We start from the raw sequence: 15,460 nt of genomic DNA on the forward strand, positions 1-15,460 counted from the left end.
AGATACCTTAATAGAAAATTATTGAAGTAAAAGTGAGTCACTCAGTAAAATACTACTCAAGTAAGTCTCAAACTATTTAGTTTGAAACATAGTTAAGTATCAAAAATAAATGTAATTGCTAAAATATACTTAAGTGTCAAAAGTATGAATAATTTCATATTCATTATATTAAGCGAACCAGACTGCATAATGTTCTTGTTTATTGTAATTTACGGATAGCCAGGGGCACGCTCCAACACTGAAAGATGGGGCACCCAACAAAATGTCATTTAGGGTCTCAAAAGGCTAGGGCCAGCCCTGCAGCAGGCCAGGAAGCGAGGTTAGTTCTGCATCTATTTTAACCTCCTGCATGTGATGAGTGCCAGTGCAAGAAGCAAGTCATGCGGTTTCTACAAGATTGTGTTGCAAGACCGCAGTTCATCGTCTTTTGCTCACCTGAAGACACCCTTGAGACAATGTAGATCTGTATCACCCTAACATCTGATCATGCACAGTCACGTAGCCCATAAAGAAGAGAGATTCGGCACATAACTTTCTTACCATTTTATTCTTGCCAAACACATCAGGAGAAGCCTTTTCAGTTTAGTCTGCTCACATGAACAACAAAGTCCCTCTTAAAGCAGTTACAATGCATATTTGATAAAAACCAAGTGCTGAAAAGGGGTTTCAAACAGAACATTGAGAAGGTCCCATGAATTCATGTTTTTTGATGATACCAATATAGGCTATAGACTAGCCTAGGATACCATATACCTTGCCCTTGCAATGAAAACACTGAATGCCATTGAAACATTAACAGTGGTATACGCCCACAAAAGGCCACAGGCCTATCAAACGCATAAGCATTAGAGTGTAGGCTATGAGAACAGGGATTCATAATTACTTCTGTACTTCTAGTTATAACGGAGAGTGAAGAAAACAGGGTGAATAAAAGAGTAGCCGGACATTTCCTTAAATGCATTGAACAGGAAAGGCCACCTGTGTTAACTGTAGTTTACATTCTGAATATGACATGTAGGCGAAGTCATCATTAGTTCCAACAAAACGGCAGGGATGAATGTGATTGTTAGTTGGCCTACACGACCTTCTAAAAATGAATACTACATAAATCATTTCCAACTTCCCTTCATGTTCCACATTAATAGTGAATAGCTACAATAAATAGGATCAATTATAAACATAGAATTGTTTTAAAATGAATAGTATCCATGTTATGGGTCTTGAAGAAAGAACTAGGCCAATGGGACTTGAATTGATATCTAAAATGCCACATTGTTACAGAGCTACAGGGAATGAATGATATCAGTGGGTATTTCACATATTTACAATAATTGAAACCAGTAATATCTATCGTCCTAAACGTTACCCTCAGATAAGAGGCTAAGGCCATCCCCTTCACAGCAGCCATTCACCCCCCTCAGCCAGCCTACAACAGTGCAAAGTACATGTTAACTCCAAGGTCCTTCATTGACTTGTGCAGTTTGACCCGGGAGGCCCTGTTTGTTTGGCTCTCCCTGTCGTCTCACGAGGCATGATCTGTCCAAGCAACAGACTTCTTTCTACCTTCCTAGTTTAAATCTGTCCATTTTGCAAACACACACACACATACAGTACCAGTCAAAAGTTTGGACACACCTTCTTATTCTATGGCTTTTCTTTATTTGTACTATTTTCTACATTGTAGAATAATAGTGACGACATCAAAACTATGAAATAACACATATGGAATCATGTAGTAACCAAAAAAGTGTTAATCAAATCAAAATATATTTTATTTTGAGATTATTCAAGGTAGCCACCCCAGCTTTGCACACTCTTGGCATTCTCTCAACCAGCTTCATGAGGTAGCCACCTGGATTGCATTTCAATTAATAGGTGTGCCTTGTTAAAAGTTCATTTGTTCCTTCTTAATGCGTTTGAGTCAATCAGCTGTGTTGTGACAAGGTAGGGTTGGTATACAGAAGATAGCCCTATTTGGTAAAAGACCAAGTCCAAATTATGGCAAGAACAGCTCAAATGAGCAAAGGGAAACGACAGTCCATCATTACTTTAAGACATGAAGGTCAGTCAAGAACATTGAAAGTTTCTTCAAGTTCAGTCGCAAAAACCATCAAGCGCTATGATGAAACTGACTCTCACGAGGACCGCCACAGGAAAGGAAGGCCCAGAGTTACCTCTGCTGCACAGGATAAGTTCATTAGAGTTACCAGCCTCAGAAATTGCAGCCCAAATAAATGCTTCACAGAGTTCGAGTAACAGACACATTTCAACATCAACTGTTCAGAGGAGACTGTGTGAATCAGGTCTTCATGGTCAAATTGCTGCAAAGAAACCACTACTAAAGGACACCAATAAGAAGAAGAGACTTGCTTGGGCCAAGACACACGAGCAATGAACATTACACCGGTGGAAATCGGTCCTTTGGTCTGATGAGTCCAAATTTGAGATTTTTAGTTCCAACTGTGTCTTTGTGAGACGCAGAGTAGGTGAACAGATGCTCTCCGCATGTGTGGTTCCCACCGTGAAGCATGGAGGAGGTGTGATGGTGTGGGGGTGCTTTGCTGGTGACAATGTCAGTTATTTATTTAGAATTCAAAGCTACCACAACATTCGGCAGCAATACGCCATCCCATCTGGTTTGCGCTTAGTGGGACTATCATTTGTTTTTGAACAGGACAATGACCCAAAACACACCTCCAGGCTGTGTAAGGGCTATTGGACCAAGAATGATGACCTGGCCTACACAATCACCCGACCTCAACCCAATTGAGATGGGTTGGGATGAGTTGGACCCCAGAGTGGAGGAAAAGCTCAGAATATGTGGGAACATCTTCAAGACTGTTGGAAAATCATTCCTCATGAAGCTGGTTGAGAGAATGCCACGAGTGTGCAAAGCTGTCATCAAAGCAAAAGGGTGGCTACTTTGACAAATCTAAAATATAATATATAAAACACTTTTTTGGGGTTACTACATGATTCCACATGTGTTATTTCATAGTGTTGACGTCTTCACTATTACTCTACAATGTAGAGAATAGTAAAAAAAATAAAGAAATAAAAACCCTTGAATGAGTAGGTGTGTCCAAATGTTTGTCTGGTACTGTACATGCGCACACACAGCCCGTCATTTTGCAACGTCGCTACACATGAACGCACAGACACACACACACACCACACGCAGGCAAATAAACTGAAAGAAGGTGTCATTTACCAATAATCAATACATAGACTTTTTCTTTCTCAATATATAGACCTGAAACAAAGACTGTAAACCAAAACGGATATAAAGCCTTTGTCAAAAGTTAATCATATTTACATGAGTAAGTGCTTTTTCACTGAGCCCTGATACCATGTGTCAAAATAGCATGTGCTAAAGTAGTTTGTAACTCAATTAGAAGCCTACATCGTCAAGTATGACAAAAACTCTGGGTCTCATTTAGAGAATGATAGCCAAAGTTACGTACATGCAAATTATAGGAGGGTTAGGAACCCCCAAACAAAATGAATCACAACCCCACTTAATGCAAACTTTAAAGGTTGTTATTTACATTCAAACATCTGAAAATACCAATATGTTCCAACACACATTTGTACAAATTCACACAGTTGCTGTTAATCCCTCGTCCTCAGATCGTCTTTTGTCAGCTTCGTTACACTGTAACGTATTCCTTAAATGTCACCGTGAGACAGTTTGTTGTAATATCCGTGATGACTATATTCCCAAGGAAAGGCTTGAATGAAGGAAAAGGCTCCTCCTCCACAGTCTGTTCTGTTGTGATAGCCAATGGCGGTTTTGTCTGTTCGGCAGTCTTCTCCTCCTCGGCAGAAGGAGCCACCTGTGTCTCTGTGGGAACTGGAGCCTCCCGTCTGGACCTCACACAGCTGAGGTCCATGGGCTCGTCCTGGTTAGACTCCAGGAAGTCGTAGTCCCGCTGGCCATTGTGGCTATGGTGGCCATTTTGGTCCGTGGAGTTGCTTTGAGGAGGTGAGGACACAGTGCAGGGTATACTGATACTCCGGGAGTTTAGAAACTGTTTACAGCCACCCCGGTCCTCGCCCTTGTCTGCCTCCGAAAGGTGACGTTTGAGGGCTGGAGAAGAGCCCTTTCCTGGCTGAGTCCTATGAACCCCCATCTCAATGGGCCAAGGGGCAAGGTTAGGTTTGTTGGTCAGCTGCAGGGGCTGATCCTCTGTAGCCTCCTTCTGAACCCTGACATTGAAATGTTTATTCTGCTCTGTCGCACTAAGCCCCATTTTGGGCCAGTCGACCTTGTCAGCAGGACACTTAAATACGTTAGATCTGTTAGACCCTTTGTTGCAGTCTTTCGCAAATCCGTTGGTGAGACCCAGTTTCTGGACGAGCCTCATCTTTTCAAGTTGATTTTCTGCAGCATCATCATCATTGTCCGGCTGCGGCTCGTCAAGGGTTTCCACATCTCCGTTTTTAATCCTCGCCGCCTGCATGCCGTTCTCCATGTACTTGCTCATGACAATGACGATGCGTCCGTTCTTGTTTTTGTTCTTGACGATCTTCAGCTTGCTGTCGCTGACACTGTCGGCCTCCAGCAGCGGTGCGTCCTCTTTGGCCGTGGCCTTGCTCTGCTCCGATTCGCCACTGGGGCCGTTGAGGTGAGCCGGAAGCTTCTTTAGCTCCATGGTGATATCCTTGACTTTGCTCAGGCAACCAGAGTCCTTGTCCCGGACCCACTTCTGCTGCAGCGCGGGAGGCAGGTTCCAGCTGTGGTTGGTGGGCAGTTCCGGAGCTTTGGTGGCCTCCCTTGGCTTCATGCACTGGGTGCTGTCGTACATCTTGGGGTCAGGCTGGTAGTGGTGATGTTTCTTGCTGTTGAGCTGGTAGTAGAGCTTCTTCTTTCCGTTGGCCTGCTGCTCGGCCTCCCTCTCCTTGGCCAGCAGGGGCTGGTACTGGTGGTGCTTCTTGCTGTTCAGCTGGTACTGCTGAGTCTGCGAGCGCACTGTCTGGATGGGGTCCACTTGCTGCCGGTTGTCCTCGTCCAGGGTGGTCTCCTGAAGGCCTGAGAGGACGCTGGATCTCCGGGCAAAGGAAGGGACCTGAGAAAAACACAGCCGTTAGTTAACTGATAGACTTGTTGACATCCCCATCTGACTGATTTTCTCTCTGTAATGAAGGTTGGGAAAATGCTATCATCAAATGGTGTTCCTCTAGATGACCTTTGGGTGAATCCTGAGCCCTAAACTGGTGTTTAGTTCTAAACTGGTGTTTAGTTCTAAACTGGTGTTTAGTTCTGTGAGGGCCTTTCATACAGAATTGTAACATTTATTTGATCAAATGTATCGTAATACAGGAGTTAATTGTCCCCTCCAAAATATGTGAAGACTCACCTGGCCCATCAGGTGCTTTGGCTTTGGCCCTCTTTTGCGATATCCCATAAGCTGCTCGTATCTCTCCCTGTGAAAGGCAGAAACCGCCACCATGTCACTCAAACCATCCACAATAACGGTGATGTACTAATAATGAAATAGCGTAATGCAATGCAGTCATTTATGGGGGAAATCCCATGCACCATTTCATCCTAATTGGTGACATGAAACATCAGTGGAATACCCCTCAGTCAAATCCCCCTGTTTACCACTAGATCCTCTAACTGAACCCACGAGACATGAATTACAAACCTCATCCTTAATGTAGTGCAGGGCCTACAGGCTACAGGCAAGTATTACTTGTTTACCAGGTATTACTGTATATCAAAGTCCTTCTCATGTCAAATATGGTTTAGGCCCGACTATATCTGCATTACTCCAAAATAGGATAGGATATTTTTCCTATAGCCCACTGTTTTCCATGCTTACTCTAGAGCAGTAAGTCAATACCCCCCCTCCTTGCGCACATCTAATTACCGTATATTTTCATAGCCTGGTACTCTGCCCGGTGATGCCCCCTGGAGAGTCACGTAATTAGCTACAATAAAAAACTCCCCCGTTTAGAGACAGAGATAATGGCGAAAACAGACACTGCCCTCCGTCAACATTTTCCCTACTGAGTGACATGTCTCTCTTAAAAGCTGGTTTGCGCACACTGCGGGAGAGGATGACAGCAAACCCGACCACGGGCCGAGTCACTGCACACGGTGTCTTCAAGGGGATGCTTCTACGGTTGTTACAGAGACGTTGCCTATTACTAATGACTAATTACTATTACTAATTACTAGTGCACTTTTTATCAGTGCCTTCCTCATCCAATACATGCTGAGGTGAAGCGGGGATGGGGGGGATAAGACAAAGCATGCAGTCAAGGAATGTTTGGGCCTGGTGTCTGGATAAGCATATAGCCTGTGAAAGATGATAGCCTATTGTGGCATGGGCAAACTCAAAATCAATCCATCTCCATTGACTACGTAAGGTTGTCACGTCAAATCGAGTCTGTCAAACTCACCTGTTTTGGAAAGCGTCAAGCAGCCGCGGGTCGAGAATGTTTTCTTCTGGTTCCCACGTGTTATATCTATTATTGAGAGAGAGAGAGAGAGAGAGAGAGAGGAGAGAGGAGAGAGGAGAGAGGAGAGAGGAGAGAGGAGAGAGAGAGAGAGAGAGAGATATCAACAGAGGTCGCCTTCTATCAACCAAACTACAACCATATATCAAATGTGACCGTCATCCGCTTGGTTGCAGACAGAATCCACTGTAAAGTAGCTAGGCAACTTCTGTAATCAGGTTAGCTGTTAACAGTTAGCAGTCAGTCTTGTCGAAATAGGCCGACATACAAAACATAAACATTATTGATAAATGTGTAATAAAGTAAGAGCAAAGTGTAGCCTATACTCTGGAAATATCTCATTATAAAGTGTTAATAATTGCTAGGAAGTATACTTCACAAAGTCAGCACAAGCAAAACAGCAACTCTATGAGGGCGATTAGGGTAACGTGGGGTAACAAGTCCCCGGAGTAACTGCCCCCCCCTACATTTCTCACAGAAACCACTTTGTCACCCGTCTAATCTACTTTTTTTTTTTAAGTCACTCGAACAAAACGATTCTGAGGTAAGGTGATCTAATGATTGTCATTTAGAAAAAACGTACAAATATATTCAAATTACATTAGACCTATACACTTTTTATAGATGTACCATTAGGGCAATCCAATGCAAGATAATGGTACCTAACTTAGCATGTCCAAGTCATCTGCAAATAACTCCATTGAGTTACACAGTCAGTTTTTTCTATATACTGTAGTATTTGGACATGATTCAGTGTGAAAAGGAGAAGAGGAACCTTCAAAACCTCATCATAGTGAGGATATTAATAGTGAGATGTGCAATGCCATTTTGTTTCAATATTTGATTTATTTAACTTAAATAAGATACATCAAATTATAGCTTTTAAGAGCTAATTACTAGAACATGTTATTGGGGGGCTAGTTACCCCATGTTACCTTAATTTTCACTTAACACATCAATTAGTGATAGCATCCTAAACGCCATCGATCGAATCAAACATTATCTTCAACGCGCGCAAAGACGCACCCGCGCCACACACACACACACACTTGAAAACTTAAAATATTAATTTGCATTACTAAGGTAGTACTAAAGTATGCTATAGTATTTTAAAAGGTAACTTACTTTGGAGACCATCCTCGCCACTTGACTAGGTATTCCATCCTCCCCTATACGCAGATGAGAGAACATATTGGTTCATTTGATTATAAGCGGTTCTTTGACATTATAGTCTATCTGCAAAAACACAACAACAACATAATTTACTTCCATCAATTACGCAATATATGGTATAGTGACACCAAAGAACCCTGTTTGTGGATATTGAGCAGTCATATATTTGAAGTGTTTTCAAACCTTTCGATTCCGCTTCTTCTCGATGCTCTCCACCGCAAATACGTGCTCTCCCGCGGCGGGTAGCTCCATTTTCGATGCAAAGGGAAGGTTTCTCTTCCAATCCCTGTAGAAAATGTCACCCTTCCCCCGTGTGCGCTGTTTTTCCGTCGTTCAAATTAATACGGGAGATTTCCCTTCTCTCCGATCTTCCCTCTCTTTCCCTCTCACTCTATTTGGAATTCGTTGGCAGTAGCAGTGCGATACGTTTTGCTTTGCACACGAGAAGGGGTCGCAGAAAACTGTTAACGCAAAGAGCCATTGACGTGACGTCAGGAGGAGGAGGCGCTTTTGGGGGCTGGGGCAGTTTCATGCTTTAGCCCATGGATGTGTAGGGTGAAATGGAACTGCAAGAGGGTACTATGAAAAGTATAATGTTGTTTTATGATATGTCAAATTGGGAATTGTAACTGAATATTAGCCTTTTACGCATGTCATCCAAATCACGAAAAAAGGAATCAAGGCTCCATGCCCATTTCCTTTGATCTATTTTAATTAATGTAGCCTATTTGTTAACGTATTCATTAACATTTTCACAAGTGTATGGTAGATATTTCTAAAGGACACACCCATGATTTCCTTAAAGGCTGAAACCGATGGATAAATGAAGTGATTGTCATTGGTGTGCGACTCATCATCAATAGGCCTACTGAAATTCAACGTTGGGGTCCCACACCAAAACAAATATATGCAACAGTTAATTATGGGTATGGTAGGCCCTATGTAGCCCATAACTGAATGATACAATAAATGGTACCCTGAGCATTTAACCACGATAGAAAACCAACATTATGCACACTGATTAAGCTATAGAAGATTGTATTAATCAGTCCCCTATCTAATTGAAACATTATACTAATAATAACCATCATCACCCTCATAGGATTGTGATAACTGTAATCTGGATTTCCCCAGGTTATTTATGATCGTTTTCCAAAGACTTCACACGGGGATCTTTGAAAGAAATTCCATAAACGTGAGCTTTGCTATTCGCCTTAGTGACTTGGGTAACATACCCAATGGCTGAGCAAGTCTGCGTCGTGCTGGTAGGCATTTTCCATAAATATCTACCCTCTTCATCCATATGATCTGTCCTTCTTTAATACAAGGTCATATGTAAAGCCATTTTCGACAGCCAGTGTCGCGGTACGGGGCATTTAGTGAAATTTCTCTGCACATCAATGGCCCGTGGTTGTGTCAGAGATATGTAGGTCACATCAGTTAGTCTTAAACCCGGTTGGCATTTCTTCCACCGCGTTTATTTCTGCCATCCGACTTTGACGGGCACCAGCCGCTGCGTTATCACTTGGGCGACAGACGCATGGGCCTACCTCTGGCACATAGAAAAGGCAACATAATGTGTCTTTGCTTTTTTTGCACCTTACAACAGCACAGTTATTGCCACTGGTGGTGGTTCGTGTGTGTCTTATGCCCGTTTCACATGAAAAAAGGTTGAACATGTTGACAAGTAGGCTATAGTCACCGCACACGCACGGTTGTACACACACGCGGGCGCGCACACACACACATACACGCGTAGATTTGGCTTGTCAAATGACCTGTTATATTGTATAAGTCTTACACATTGTACAATTATTGGTATTTGTCTACATTGTTATTTATTTCGTTATATGTTTTCGGTATAAAGGCGCGAGCGTCGAGTATAATTTTAAACCTAAATAAAATTCAGCAGCTCAAGGGTTAAAGGAGAACAGTTCATGCAGGCGGCAATGTTCAGCCTATTGCAGACAGGCACGACTTCCTTTCCTTATAAGGCAATGAGCTCAAAACGCCAGACAAATATCACATGAACTAGTTGAACGACCAGCTTCACAAGAGTATTTGCGCACAAATTCACTCCCATACTCACGCTGGCTATCAAAACATTCATTCCTTTTCAATAGGTTCAAAGGAAAGACCACAAAGCATTGTCATCGTGGCTCGAGCAGCGAGCTTTGAGCGGTCACAAAAAACAGCAATTCTATAACATTCGCAATCTTCTTCACAATAAATACCGTTTACTGCAAGGGCCACAATACTCAAATACACTTATTTGGTTGAAAGCCATTTGAAACGAAGTTTTGCCATCTTTTTTTAGTAGATACACTATTCTCCAATCACACCTGATCCTTGATATGCCCATGGAAAAATCATATTTGTATGTCACCAAAAGGCTGCGACTGTCGTATCACCTATCTTGTATAGGCTTTGCGTAATATTACAATTTATGAGCCATATCAGTTAAAGATGTAACACTGGATGTAATTGGAATGATAAAAATGGACACCAACACATCATTTCCACTTCACTGTCTTTCAACTTGCGCGTGGCACATGTTCAAAGGTTCAAGGGAACGCGATGCACGTGCAGTCCAATTAATATGTTATCATGTCCATGCAAACTCCATACGATGCTCATTCAGTTCGGAGAATAACCCGACAGAATGAACAGACCCTTTCAGCAACTGAAAGCTCAATGTCACTTATAAAAAACATTCAGCAAAGGGATCTACATGGCCAATTTGAGGAACAATTATATCGTAGACTAGGCCTGCATAATGTCATAACTGCAACCAGCCATTCCAAAACTACAGTAATTCGATGTTTATTAGGGGCATTTCTTGTGAAGTCATCACATGATGAACCTCTAACCCACCGAGATAACGCATGATTCATCTCACGATAATAAACCTATGTGAAACTCAGGTTCAATGTTTAATTGGAGATTTCCATTCTTACATAGAATGATGACCACACATGAGACTGAAAATAGCCTACACATTTTCCTCTTAACTTTAAAGGACAGTTTATGCATAAAGGACTTTCAAAGTCATTCATTTGTCTTGATAGAAAATTATGTTCCTGACAGCACAAGGTTTACCAAATAGGTTACAATGGACCGGGTGATCTATTTCATTTAGGTTACAGTTGCCATGGTTGTTGGGATGAACAGCCAGATTGTATAAAGAATTTGAGAAGACTTGTAGTGTGATATGCCCTCCTTTCATGTAAATCCTCTATTATATACGTCAAGCTTTTATAAAACAACTCATTGAATGCCTGACATGTACTTCATAGCCTCCATATGTCAAATGGGATTTCAACTAAATGTATTGAGCAAAATGAATAAACAAAATGAAACATACACACTAAAAACAAATGGTTTGATATAGTGGCATATATGGGTTCTTTGGCATGTAACCAACCTTTATTTGAAGGTTCTATAAAGAATAATGCTCAACTGGAACTCGTATGGTGCTATAAAGAACCCTTTCCCAAGGTTCTATAAAGAACCATTCAAAAAAAGTTATATTATAGCCCCCCAAAAAGATTTCGCTATGGTTAGAACACTTTTTGAGACAGTATAAAACCATGTTTGAATTGGATCTTTATAGAACCTTGATGGAAAATGTTTTTTATAAAGAACCTTTCTCAATCATCTCATAGGCTCTTTGTAGAACCATACAGGTTTTCCTATTCTGGTTTAATAGCCATATTATCTTGTTAAAATTCCAGTGGTTTTATTATTGTCTTAATTAACAAGTTGAATCAGGTGTGCTAGCTCTGGAACGGCTTTTTTAGAAACAGACAACCATTACATTTACATTAGGTCCACATGAATGGGTCCAATGACATGCATTAGGTATGGGAGAGAGAAAAATATGAATTATGTTAAGCAATGGGAAGTATAGGGGACATGGTTGGTCAGAAATTGAAATGATGGCCCTCGGAACAAGGGTAGGGGATGGTGCAGGGTAGGTACAAAGAAGAGGAGGGCATTCGGGTCAGGGGTTTTGAAGGGAATCGTTGCTGCATGTATGAATCTGTTTGAAGGGATGTGGGCAAGAGAGCAGGGAGAGCTAGGCAGTTTACAAAAGGGCCAGTATGTAGTGACAGGATGGTTTATACAACAGGGCGACATCTGAGTAAGATGACATTTAGCCTACACGTAGGAAATAAACTGACTTTATGTGCGTCAGAGAGAAGAAACCCGACAAAGATAAAATGACGAAGAGCTTAAATTACGACCAAGAAACTCTCGGGGTGTGTATGGAGAGAAGACATGAGAGTTTACACAAGAGGAAGGGACCAGGAATGAGGAATTTATTGTCCAAGTATGTAATGGTGGAGAATGATAAGAATAATAAAAATGATTTAGAACTGAAAGGGACAGTACAGGCAGGTAAATCAGGAAGAGTCTCAGGTGGATGTGACAGATGGGGAAAGGGATGAAGAAAGGTTTGAGAGTTGAAGCAGGAGAACAAAGTCTTGGCTTCGGAAATTGACTAACTCAACTAGATAATATAGCATGGTAATTTACATAATATTTACACCATGTATATGCTAATTAGGCGGAGTTAATGACACCTGTTAAACTATTATAAACTATCACGATTTGGAAGACCAAACAAGTGGCTACCCATGGAGGTCTTCGTCATTAGGATCAGTGACTTTTATTCAACTCAATCATTTAAGTCCTCCACCCACAGAGTAATCCTTACTTTCAATAACGAAAGGAATCATTTCCAGGTTGGGGCACATTCTTATGGGAATAAAGAATCAAATGTGCCACTGTGAGTGATGAATATCTCCATTGAGCTTCAATATTCCGGTTATTCAAGAAACATCGGCTCTGATATTCAGTCATGCATAATAGGGACCATCACAAAGCTCTAAAATAAATAAACACATATATGACTCATTCATAATGGCTCTTATGCCAGAGGGCCGTTTTAGTAACGTCAAACAGCAGCCTTCCCAGCAGCCTTCACCAGACACGACGCAAGTCGTTCACGTCACTCCACACATCAGGGGAGAGAGCCACGATGTCACGATGACTCAACACTCTCCTTAGAACAGGCAGAGTAATTGGTTGGGAGTCTATGGAGCAGCTCAGGACGTCAGAGGCAGGTAACAGTTATGACTTTTGAACAGTCAGCTGACTCACAGTTGAGAATGTTCTATTCATGTTTTTTCTTCTTTTTCTCTCCCCTCTGCTTCGGTTCTAGTGACGTACTCTCTCCCTCCCTCTCTCCTCTCTCTGCGTCTGTCTGTCTGTCTCTCTCTCTCTCTCTCTCTCCGCCTACCTCTCTCATCCCTCTCTACTCTGTCTGTCTCTCTCTCTCTCCACCTACCTCTCTCATCCCTCTCTACTCTGTCTGTCTGTCTGTCTGTCTGTCTGTCTGTCTGTCTCTCTCTCTCTCTCTCTCTCTCTCCGCCTACCTCTCTCATCCCTCTCTACTCTGTCTGTCTCTCTCTCTCTCCACCTACCTCTCTCATCCCTCTCTACTCTGTCTGTCTGTCTCTCTCTCTCTCTCCGCCTACCTCTCTCATCCCTCTCTACTCTGTCTGTCTGTCTCCCTCTCTCTCTCTCTCTCTCTCTCTTTCTGCCTACCTCTCTCATCCCTCTGTCCTCTCTCTCTCTCTCTCTCTCTCTCCCTCTCTCTCTCTCTCCCTCTCGCTCTCTCCCCCCCTCTCCCCCCCCCCCTCTCTCTGTCTCTCTCTCTCTGTCCGCCTACCTCTCTCATCCCTCTCTACTCCTTCTCCCTCTCTGACTCCACACGGCTCCACCAGATTAAACCAGTTCATCAATCGGAATATTGACCGCGCCTTTCACGGTTTTACGACCCCCCCCCGCTCTTCGTTACGTTCAAACGGCTTCTTCTGCTACCATGGTAGCTCGGATCCTTTAAGCACCAGAACAATAACAGCAGGAAATATTGTGAACGTCAACTATTAGAGTAAAAATAAGACTATAAAAAGCTCCTGTTGGTTGTGTGGACGTCTGTGGTAGTTGGTGTGATGTATCGGTTCACTGGCAGCCAGGTGTGGTTAGTTGGCAGAAAGGGAGTGAGTCCCTGGTCTTGGTCCACTATAATATAGCACCTCTGATGGCGAATGTTAACCGCCCCTAATCATGTGTCTGGCAGGGAGCGCCACAGACGCCATTTGTGTTGCCTGTCGGGGTCTGGAAGAGGCCCAGTGAGAGAGTGGTGCTGGTGATGGAGGGCCAGACGGGGTGAGAAGAACAGACTGGCCATGGCTGGGAAGACAGACAGACTGGGCAAGGATGGGCAGACAGGCTGGGTAGGCAGATAGACATGTCGAGTGAGCAGGAAAACAGACAGAGCGGGAAGGCAGGCACACTTAGAAAAAAAGGGTTCAAAAAGGGTTCTTCGGCAGACCTTGTATGATAACCCTTTTTTGGTTCCAAGAATAACCATTTCACCTAGCAAAGAACCCCCAAAGACCTCTTTAAGAACCCTTTTCTAAAAAGGGTCTACCTGGGCCAAGATTACCTACTGCCATATAGATCTTGCAGAACTTTAAAAACCTCTGAAGAGATTTCTAGAAACCTCCACAGAGCTCTATAATCCTCATTCTCCTGTCACTACTATGGTTGCCACCCTGTCCGAAATATGAGAACAAACAACTGGAAGTGAGTACTACATTAGTTAAACTCCAGCCTGGACATATACAGTATGTATATTGGCTTTTTAACATTTTATTATTATTTAACTAGGCAAGTCAGTTAAGAACAAATTAAGTTAAGAACAAATTATTATTTACAACGACGGCCTACCGGGGAACAGTGGGTTAAACTGCCTTGTTCAGGGGCAGAACGACACATTTCTACCTTGTCAGCTCGGGGATTCGATCCAGCAACCTTTCGGGTTACTGGCCCAACGCTCTATCCTACCGCCTAGGCTAGACTGAGAGTTTCGAGATCCAACATTGGAGATCCCCCAACATCCCTCTAGCCATGATGGTAACCTAGTGAACCCAGAAGTGAGAGAGTGAGAGAGAGAGAGTGAGAGAGTGAGAGAGTGAGAGAGTGAGAGAGTGAGAGAGTGAGAGAGAGAGAGAGAGAGAGAGAGAGAGAGAGAGAGAGAGAGAGAGAGAGAGAGAGAGAGAGAGAGAGAGAGAGAGAGAGAGAAGGGGGGGTCTTAAGCTGAGGAGTGAGGGTCTAGGATTGTATTCTATGTGCCTGTGAGTGTGTCTAAATGTTAAGAGCGGCCTGCAGCCACCCTGGCATGGCTCGATGGGGGATGATTAGGCTGTGCCATCACACTGGCTGCCCAGCCAGGCCCAGCCGAGTACTGCTGTCTGCAACCACCGAGGAAGAATTATTATTAGCCCAACACAATGATTAGCAACCGTCTTAACGCCATGCTGTTCTCATTTCGGGGGGAAACTCATCCAAGATGGATGACCTGGGGCCGATTTGAAATGGAATATCCTTTCAGTTTAGGGAAGCTAATTGGGGAAGCTAGCTAGCTAGCTGGCTAACGTTGGTTACTGAGGTGGAAGCAAATCCAAGTCCATTACATGCTGTCCTACTTGGATATGACATTAATGTGAACTTATCCAGAATGTTCTGATGCAATGCTTTAGATGTCCTTTTCCGTTGACATGCTTAACATTTGAATGTTTTTTGTTTGTTTGGCCAAACCAGAGGAGCTGGTGCTAAAATTGGAATATTCAATTGAATATTCAATTGAGTCCTATTAGATGTAATACGTTAGCTACAGTAGATACAGCTGTTTTTTTATCATATGGATCTCATTCAGGTGTTGTATTCTGTATGTTAGATCTATTTG

The 15,460-nt window shown here is 42.8% G+C and overlaps 1 protein-coding gene across 1 annotated transcript; it reads right to left on the bottom strand.

The window, feature by feature from the left end:
- Positions 1 to 528: 528 nt before the first annotated feature.
- LOC110485970 (E3 SUMO-protein ligase CBX4) lies at positions 529 to 8,145 on the bottom strand. The gene is made up of 5 exons (XM_021557239.3): positions 7,825 to 8,145; positions 7,594 to 7,637; positions 6,412 to 6,477; positions 5,361 to 5,427; positions 529 to 5,069 (listed from the first exon to the last, which is right to left on the bottom strand). The coding sequence occupies exons 1-5, from the start codon at positions 7,891 to 7,893 to the stop codon at positions 3,651 to 3,653; spliced, it is 1,665 nt and encodes a 554-aa protein (XP_021412914.2). The 5' UTR covers positions 7,894 to 8,145; the 3' UTR covers positions 529 to 3,650.
- Between the last annotated feature and the right edge of the window lie 7,315 nt (positions 8,146 to 15,460).

Source organism: Oncorhynchus mykiss, chromosome 13 (genome assembly GCF_057628025.1).
Source record: "Oncorhynchus mykiss isolate SJ-2025 chromosome 13, ASM5762802v1, whole genome shotgun sequence".
In the NCBI taxonomy this organism is placed as follows: Eukaryota; Metazoa; Chordata; class Actinopteri; order Salmoniformes; family Salmonidae; genus Oncorhynchus; species Oncorhynchus mykiss.